Source organism: Montipora capricornis, unplaced genomic scaffold (genome assembly GCF_036669925.1).
Source record: "Montipora capricornis isolate CH-2021 unplaced genomic scaffold, ASM3666992v2 scaffold_455, whole genome shotgun sequence".
Taxonomy (NCBI): Eukaryota; Metazoa; Cnidaria; class Anthozoa; order Scleractinia; family Acroporidae; genus Montipora; species Montipora capricornis.
In genome coordinates, this window is record NW_027180190.1 from 220,001 (window position 1) to 230,000 (window position 10,000).

Genomic DNA, 10,000 nt, shown 5'->3' on the forward strand with positions numbered 1-10,000 from the left:
CTAGCGGTGCTTGATAATTCTTCATGCCACAACCTCAAATGTCACGCCAGGAGAGTCAAGGTCGCATTTCATCAAAAAGGAAAAATAAATCGTTGTTCTAAAATGCCTCGCCTGTAACTGAACGAATTGTTCATCGGAAATTATTGGCAGTCAGGTGTTACGCCCTGTTGGTCAACGACGGGTTTTTCTTTGATCGACCTCTGTCGCAAGCGCATGTAAACAAATACAAAGGTCGACAGGGTAACATGTCCTTTTTGGCGAGGAATACTGCGAATCGCGCTGGTGACACTGTTTTCGCAAAAAAAGCAGATCCAGCATCCGAATGTAGTACAATTTAAGGGAATCTGCTTCGCTCCAACAGCCATCATGTTGGAATATTTCGGGTTAAGTGTTACGTCTCAGGTCTTAGTTTTCCGGATAGCCCACTAAAAATCCGGAAAACTAAGACCCTTTTCATTTTATACTTGTTTTTGGTACTTATATTGTACGGCTGGAACTCGGGGGCCTTTGTTAGAAAGTCCGAGCACGTTCGTTCTGTTTTGAAAATCTAAAAATATTTTGATTTAGGTCCATAAGCAAATTGATATGTAATAAATTAAGGGTTCTCAATGTTTTAAAACCCTCCATAACATTGCCATGTGATTCTTACAGAGATCTTTATACCGTGTACCATTCCTTCGGGACAAGGCCTAACTGACACCCATGATTTTTTTTTTCAATTTTTGAATAAGCTCAGCAACTTTTCAGACATGTTTATGCGACTGCAAGAGGAGGTTTGACTTATCATAGAATGGAATAAGCCTTTGATCGTTCAATTAAAAACGCTTTACATTATTACCTTTGTTACCTTTGAATTCAATCCACAGACGCCAAGTTAGAGCTTCCCCGCTTTCCACCCCTCTAAGTCCCAATCTGTTGACCTTTGTATTTGTTGACATGCGCTCACGACAGAGGTCGATCAAAGAAAAACCTGTCGTTGATTTCCAACAGGACGTAACACCCGACTGCAAATAATTTCAGAAGAACAAATGAAAAAATCTATCAGTTAAAGGCGATGCATTTAAGAAAAACGATTTATTTTTCCTTTCTGATGAAATGTGGGATTGTCATGCCGCCTTGACTCACCTGGCGTGACATTTGCGGTTTTGGCATGAAGAATTATCAAGCGCCGCTAGATTTTATCCCAACGCTGTCATTATAAAGCCTTATTGTCGTCTCAAAATCGAACTTACTTTTTTTGATATCCAAATTATTTCTTTCAGGAATACAGGGTTTTTTAGTGCCGTTCTTTTCTATGGCTTATTTACTTCTTAGTGCGTGATTTATTCCTGATTTCCTTTGCATTTATTTATTATATTTTTGCGCCTTTTTAAACGGTCCAGGGATTGCTGTGAGAACTAAAATGAAAAGGTCTTAGTTTTCCGGACACCCCTAACAAACGCAATATCTTTTGCCGAAATTTCGCTTAAGGCTTTTATTTCAATTCTTTCACCATCTTTAACTTACATAAAACTACTGTTTCATTGAGAGCGGGGTATGAATAGTTGAACCAAACAAAGTTAACCTGCACGGGCCATTGTGAACATAGGCAGCCCAAGCTCGTGTCACTACAGACAGCTGTTGTGACGTCTTTAACACCAAATAATTGGCAGAAGTTAGCACAACTGTAGAAAACAACAGTCGACGATCTAGGATCCACACTGGCCTAGTCATACTAGAGGTGCAACAATTTGGCCTACAATCGTCGTATACCTATGATCGTGGTACATATTCATTAAAAAGATGATGGTGCTATCCTTTTGCCTAGAGAAGAGATCAAGATGCTTTTGGTGATTAGTATCTGCCGTGGCAATACACTCTCGCTGTCAATGAACGTCAACAGCACATCTTCTCATTAAAAATGCAAACACAAACTCGTGTGAGTTATTCATATGCTAAGTTGAAAACAAATACTCTCCATTTATCCAATTAAAATTGTTGAATTTCGATCCGTTCTGTCTTATTTAAACTGTATAAAATGACGAATGACAGAAGCCACTCACTTCAGTATTGCTATCGCTTACGGTACTTGTCATTGATCGGTCATCATTACGACTAATCATGTCCATCAGGTTGATGCGCAAACAGACCATCAAGCGTCCATCAAACGCGCTGTTTTACTTTCCGGAAGAGCAAAAGACCAGAATCGCACCAACATGAATAATCAACGAGAAAGACCTAGATTTAATTGCAGGAATGGTGGTAACTGTCAATTGGGACAGGGAGAAAGTTGAAGCAGAGATACTAGCATTAGATGGTAAGTTCTAGTGGTGATTATTTGCCCCGTTCATCCAGTCAGTGTTACAGTATTAAGCGCAGAAGAGAGGAATGTTTGTAGGAGATAATTTTGGCAAGAGAAGCTACACAAAACCGAAGGAAAACATGATGTAGTCTTAAACTCCTATAAATTGTATCGTTAGCTTTTTTTTTCTTTGAGCCGAGCAATTTTTTTTACTTGAAAGTTCTCTAATCAAACACACATTGAACACACTGAATGACGTGAAACTTTTTCCTTCTAGATGACTTGAAAGTTCTTAATGCAAAAGACTTAGAATTGTCTAAGGAACACTTACCTGCTCAGACTTCTGCTACAGAAGAGAAGAAGGGTGCTGAAAGTGCCACCCTAACCCAAACAAGCAAGTAGCGCGTCCCCAAAAGGTGAGTTAATGCTGTATAAATTTAAAGATTTTTCTTAACATACATCCTTGCATAAAGCTGTCTGCTGTTGTAGGACGCTAAGGCCGAGTTCAAACGTCCATCTTTTCATGTACCGAACTTAATACCTGTAGGTCAAACCATTTCGTTCCATGGTCAGATCGTTCAAAAACACAAAATGGGCAGATCGTTCCACATATGAAAAGTCAAGTAAAATTTTCTAAGGGCCTCTTCATATGAGCCCGGTTACCGAGATGAAATTGGTGTCTGTTCATATGGTGACTTTCAGCCCACTTTCCAAGATGAAAAATTTGAAAAAGTGGTGACGCGGCCATTCAGGTGTGAAATCTAATGAACAAGCCTGGCGAGAACTTCTCGATTTTCTTTGTTTAAACAACCTCAAGTTTCTTTTGACTTTACGTTAACTATCAAGTAAGACTATTCCAAGCTTCGTTATCGAAGAAAAGAGAACTAAAAGCTCGGTAATGTCCGTTCTATCACGAAAATGCATTGTAATATTTTCCTCCCGGTAACCGGGATGAAGTGCTCATATGGCAAAATTTCCAGCCCGCTTACCGAGATCTCGGTTTTTCCAACCGGGATGTCGGTAACCGAGCCAGCCCGCCCTCTCATATGAACACCTCAAAGTTTTTACAAACGATTTAGAGGTAAGGCGAGATCTCGGAAACCGGGCTCATATGAAGAGGCCCTAAATGTCTTTAATCGCGAGTTTGAGTTATCCGGAGTGGAATTGTAAGTTCGAAGGTTGATTCAGACGTTGATCTTAATTAGTACTTCAAATTAGATTAGCTTTTCTACGTTGAACATATGCAACGTAGGTTACCATCGACATGATAGCGAAAAAGCATGAGATTTAACTCAATTCAAAATGGACTTGAAAGGTAAAATTTAATTTCTCTTCATTCAGCAACTTCCTTCCTAAAGTCGATTTCTTAATTTAACAATACAAATTCCTAGTTTTCAATCCTGAGGTAAGAACTCGACCGTTCTTATGTTAAAGTTCTCAATTTAAGTATTTTTTTCTCAATTTAACTAAAATTTCTTAAAACAAGAAACGGTTAAAGTAAGAAAATGTATGGAAATTTTCTTTTTTCAAGAGTCTTGCTTTCTTGAAGTGATGGTACTGATTTCTCAAATTGAGTAAATTCAGTAGATTTCTGGGCTTCTAAAATTACTGTTATGAAAGTTAAGTAAACAAAAAACAAATTGTAAGCCGGGGCTGGCTATGTCCCTGAGTGCCTGCGAATTGATTTATAATTTCCTGCCTAGCCCACACAGAAATGAACCTGTGAGTGATACTTGTCCCACCTTCTTCTACACTTATGTACAATGTCCTTTTCAAATCCCAGTCACTTCCAGGCACAGTGCCACCACTTTTGAAATAAGGACAAATTTTCTTATTTTGGGGTTCTAATTTTAAGATCACACACAATCTGTTTTAAAGTAAGAAAGTTTGTCTTATTTTCAGGCTCTAATTTTAAGATGACACTGAACCTTAAATTTGAATTTGAAACTAAGGTAACTTATTTCAAGAAAATACGAACTAAAAACTAGAAAGGTCATTCTTAATTCAAAATTCATCATTTTAGAGTGATTCACTTGTGTCGTGTTTTTTTGTTTCTCAGTCGGATCAAATGCGAAGATCAGAGAAAGAAGCCCATAGCTCGCCGAATCCTTATGAACAATTTTTGGCCGCCCAGAAAAAGCGTGCTTTGAAGTGGAAACCGGATCGTGATTCCAAGAGAGTTACATATGTAAGTCCAAGAGAGTTACATATGTAAGTCAGTCCCAGTGGTAAATCAACCCCGGGAGGCGAGCAGCATTCATTGTGACTGTCGTCAAGAGGATACCATCAAACCCCTGCGCCAGCAGCTTGCCATGATTTAAAAAGAACATTGAAGAGCATTGAAGAACAAAACGCTCTGATCTTCAAAAACCAGACCAAGATGCAAGAGAATTTTTTCAAGGTAAACTCCGTGTCTCTTGTTGTTTCCCTGTCAGTTTTAGTTGACTGTTTAGCGTTGCGTAATAACCATGCTTGTTCGGAGTTTTGACTCCGAATTAAGGTTTAAGATAGCGGACAGTCATGAGTACCCAAGCTCTGCGAACTATCGACTATTTTTTATATTTGGTCTACTCATCACTATATCCTTGGTCAACAACTCTTATTATAAGGGTTCTAATTACAATCTCAATGGCACAGAACAAGAAATTCAAGTATATTTGGCCGATGACTGGGGTTAGACGCCATCTTGGTGCAAAGTATCTACATTGTAATGGCTATTTTGCCACAAGGATCTGTCGTTATCCGAACTCCACCTCGACCTTTCAGATGTCTCGACTCAAAACAAGTGGTGATATTTGTCTGAATCCTGGACCTGCCACAGCTACTGCTCTGAAATGTCCTGTTTGTACAAGAACAATTGCTCGGGACCATCGTGCGTTGAACTGTGAATCATGCCAATTGAAATATCATATAAAGTGCGGAAAAGTCAGTCCAAGGGAATATACTGCTTTACAAACATCCCACCCATTAAATTGGAAGTGCCCCTCATGTATTTTAGCGACGGCGTCCAAGAATTACGATCAACAAGAAGGGCCTGACCTTGATATTACCAATAATCACTCACAGCTTGCAGATATTTATGGTGAGGTCTCAAGTCAACTTTCCAGATTTCCTAAAGATATCAGAGTGGCTCATATAAATGTGTGTAGCATCAGGAATAAGATCGATGAATTGAGATGTCTCCAACTAACCCTTGGGCCTATCTGATCATAACCTAATTTATGCAACATTACGTTTGAAGAACAAAAGGCCTCCACCAACAATCATCAAAACAAGGGGCTACAAAAAGCTTGACGAGATGGTTTTTCATACGGACATTTCTACTGCCCCGTTCGATGTGGGATCTGTTTTTGATGACCCTGACGATAGATTATGGGCATGGCAAACCCTATTTTTGGACATATGCAACAATCATGTTCCTTACAAAGAAGTTAAAATTAGGAGCCAGTCTGCACCGTGGATCACAAATGAGATTAGATACAAGAGAAATAAAAGATTCAAGGTATTCAAGAAAGCAATATCAACCAAACGTGCGGATAAGTGATCCGAGTATAAGAAGATACGAAATGAAGTAATATCTGATATAAGAAAAGCTAAGGCTTCTTACTTCAATAATATGTTTAATGAAGTTAAGGATACTGGCGCATATTGTAATCTAATTAAGAAAGCTACTAATCAAAACATCAAAAATAAAATTGGTCCTTTGAAAAGAGATGATGGGTGATTCGCACTTCGCGCGTTAAGTTATTTCGCTTACTGGTTTAATGTATGCAACTATTCTTGCAATTTATTTATCACAGCAAGTTTGCGTGAGTTGAAAGGTGACAACTAATTAGAAATTCAGAAATATATAAATCGACACTGTACTGCAAATGCGCAAATCGCTTTTTTACTTACCTCCGATAAAGAACGTTAAAGACAGTCAACAAAAGAAATCAACCCATAAATTCGTGTAGATTAGAAGATACAAATTGTAAGTATATATTCACGAAATCAGTTCCATTCCTTTTTAGCCTATCTTCGGCTTTCTAAAACATTAATCTACTTGTGTAATATTTTTCTTTCAGTCTTCTAGATAAACGTCTTACATCTAGTACGGATAAAAGTCTAAAAATCTACAGGGTCTTGGCGTGATCCTGCCATAAAATAGTGCCTCGAACGTAGGTGCGATTCAGTCGAAATTTGTCCAGAGAATCCCGCCAAATCAATGGTGTAAATCATCCACGCCGAAGATACCGAATCTCCGAACTTTGCATCGTGCCTACCAAGATGCCGCCTAAAGTAGACGCAAGGACCCTCGCAGGGAAAATGGAAAACGCGGTAACGATCTTTTACGAATTAATAGAAGAATTTGAAATAATCTTTTCAGTGAGGCCAGAGTTAAAAACCTTAGAGGCAGCATTCAATCAAGTGGAGACAAGATACAGGTTCATCAAGAAGCAACAAGAAACCATTTTAGACAGATTGGTTGATGAAGGTATTACCGCAGAGGAGGAACCATTGTTGACAACAAAGAAACTTGGAGACAAAGTAAAAGCTGATTTCCTTCAGATTGCCTTAAAATTTGCTGCCTACCAAAAGGAACAAGATTCCACGGAAACGTCTTCAAAAGACTCTGAAACCTTGAAGACCTTGACAGCTTCAATGTCATCCATGACATCAGCAGTGACGAAAATGGCGGACACCTTAAGGTCAAAACCAAACACTAGTGGTCTGCAACGATTACCGGTACCAACATGGGACGGCAGTCGCAGATCCTATGCTACCTGGAAAAAAGAATTCAATCATTGGATGAAGAAATACGATCAAGATAAAGACGAACAACTGCAACGGTTCCGAAATGCATTGCCGAGAGGATCGTGGTGGTCTGACCAGGTAAAAACTTGCAAAACCATTGATAGCGCGTGGAATATATTGGACACAGAATTTGCAGACAAACGTAAACTAATGGACGAACTGCTCCTCGAAATAAATAGCCTTAAGCCCGTAAAACGAGACTCCAGGTCGTTCACGCACTTCGCCACGACAATATCATCCTACGCGAATGATATGGAAGATAATGGATGTCCGATGTTGGAGTCTTCGGAAGCGCCATTTCTTATGTCTCAACTTTTGTCCAAGCTCGATCCGAACGATAATTCTCATTTTGGAAGAGAAATGAAAAGAGAAGGTAAAGAGGAAACTGTCAGTAACCTCATCACCTGGTTGCACGTAGAAGCAAGTGTCCACTCAACGGGCAAGAATAACACCGTGTCTGAAGACAGAAACGAGAGTCGCCGATTCAGGACCCCAAGGAAAACTGAGAACAATGCCGCAAGTGGCGAAGAACCCGATGATGACACCTGTCCACTTAACTGTAAAACAAAACATCACCTCGCTGCCTGTCCTGTGTTCCAGGAGTTAGCTATCAGTCAGAGATGGGAGATTGTAAAGCAACATTGGCGATGTCGTAAATGTCTTAGAAAGCATCATACAAGCAGCTGCAGGAAACCAGACGGTTCAACATGCGACAAATGCAGAAAAAATCATCACCGTTCTCTTCATAATGACAAGATTGGTGAAACAAGCTCAAGTCCAAATCCAAGAGCATCTTCTTTCCAAAGTCAGTGCCAGGCCCCCTCGAGTACATCAAATGGTAACATCCAAGAAAATGCTGTTCACCACAAAGAGAAGTTAAAGCTCATAACTGGTTTGTGCCCTGTTCAAAAAGTTAGAGTCATGAACGGAAACGGAGAATTTGTTGAAGTCCTTGCGATGTTAGACTCTGGATCCAATACCAGTCTTCTCTCAAAGAATGCAGCCCGACGACTTTGGTTGAGTGGCTCAGCAACACATCTGACCATGAATTTGGCTGGTGGGAAGAAGAAAAGTGAAGCATCACAGATAATCGACATCACTGTTGCCTCACCTGCTGACGAGGATATTAAGAAGACCCTTCAAGTGTACACTGTTACAAGGCCCTGCAGTAAAGCAAAAACGCTTTCCAAAGAATTAGTGCGACACTACCCTCATCTCAAGCACGTTTGTGATAAACTACACCTTTCGGGTGGCGCCATAGATCTCCTTGTCGGTACAGACTTTGTAGAAGCCTTCATTGATATCCACACAGTGTCCGGAGAGCCAGGGGAACCTGTTGCGAAACGAAACTGTTTTGGTTGGTACGTTATGGGACAGTTTGAAAAGAACAACTCTACTACTTCAGAAATTCAGTCGGTTGAAATCAGAACAGCAAATGTCGTAGACGACATCAAAGAACTTCTTCACCAAACCGACCAACCTTTGTACGTGTAGTAAAAACGAGATACGCGAAAGCAAGTTCGTTAAGTCCCTCGCAGCCTCAACTACCCTGGTTGACGGAAGAATACAAGTTAAGATGCCCTGGACGGAAGCGGGCCCTCCAAAACAAAGTAACTATGGCATCGCACTGAAAAGGCTGTTTTCCACGGAGAGGTCATTCCAGAAAAAGGAGTGTCTCGATGTTGTCAATGAGGAAGTCCAAAAGCTTCTAGAGCAGGACTACGTGATTCAAGTCTCTCCTGACCAGATTGATCATAGCAAGCCTGAATGGTACTTACCCTTACAAGCCGTGTTCACACCGGAAAAATGACAAAAGTTCGACTTGTCTTTGACTCATCTTCGAAAGGTCACGACGGTTTATCCCTTAATGATTACCTAGAGAAAGGGCCAAACTACACCAACAGTCTCCTGGATGTTTTGGCAGCATGGAGATGGAACGAAGTAGCCTTTATCGGTGATATACGCAAAATGTTCAATCAAATCTTGGTTCATCCCGACGACCAGGTTTTCCACAGGTTCCTTTGGAGGAGTAAGATTAGCAACTCGCCAACAGTATACCAATGGCTCAGGTTGAACTTTGGAGATAAGCCAGCTCCCGACATAGCAACGAATGCCATCAACACACTAGCAAAGATATCTCAAGCCGAGTTCCCAGAAGCATCAAAAGAACTTCAAGACCATATGTACGTGGATGACATCGGAAGTTCCAAAGCAACTACAACGGAAGCAAAACAGATTATCAACGACATTGACGCCATTCTTAAGAAAGGTCATTTCCAGATTAAAGCTTGGCATTCAAATCGTGCGGAGATTGACCAGTCCAACGGTGAACGCTGGGCAGATCTTCTTGGTCTAAGATGGGATAAACAAACAGACAAGTTTTCCCTGAAAAGGAACGAACTCGACCAGATGGACCTTTTGACAAAGAGACGTTGCCTGGGTCTTATTGGACAATTGTGGGACCCAATCGGTCTTGTGATGCCGGTAGCTATTAAATTTAGGATCGACTTGCAGGACTTATGGCATTCAGGCTACAATTGGGACGAAACCTTACCTACAGCAGTCAAGAGCAAGTGGATGGAGAATTTGCAAGCCATGAATCACCTCTTAACAGTCGAATTCGATCGCAAGTTAAAACCAAACCACGCGATTGGGGTACCACAAATTCATGGATTCTGTGATGGTGGCGAAAAAGCTTACCGAGCGGTCATTTTCCTCCGATGGGAGTTACAGAACGGAAGTTACAAGTGCGTTCCTGGTTTAGTCAAGTCCTTCGTTGCCCCACTAAAGAGAAAAACGATCCCGAGACTGGAGCTCATGGGCTGTTTAACACTTGCAAGGATATATGAAACCTGCAGAAAGTCTCTACAGTTTGCGAACATCCACGACAGCAAGAGGATCTTCTGGGTGGACTCTTCTACT

General features: G+C 40.7%; 2 protein-coding genes across 2 annotated transcripts in view; both read left to right on the top strand.

Moving 5' to 3' along the window:
- Positions 1-6,550: 6,550 nt before the first annotated feature.
- Positions 6,551-8,572, top strand: LOC138036051 (uncharacterized). The gene has a single exon (XM_068882421.1). It carries the CDS (start codon positions 6,551-6,553, stop codon positions 8,570-8,572), a length of 2,022 nt encoding a protein of 673 aa, XP_068738522.1.
- Positions 8,573-8,884: 312 nt separating this feature from the next.
- LOC138036052 (uncharacterized) overlaps positions 8,885-10,000 on the top strand; it is a 2,640-nt gene continuing 1,524 nt past the window's right edge. The window contains exon 1 of the mRNA XM_068882422.1: positions 8,885-10,000. This exon is cut by the window's right edge and continues 1,524 nt beyond it. Coding sequence (XP_068738523.1) covers positions 8,885-10,000 — 1,116 coding nt within the window.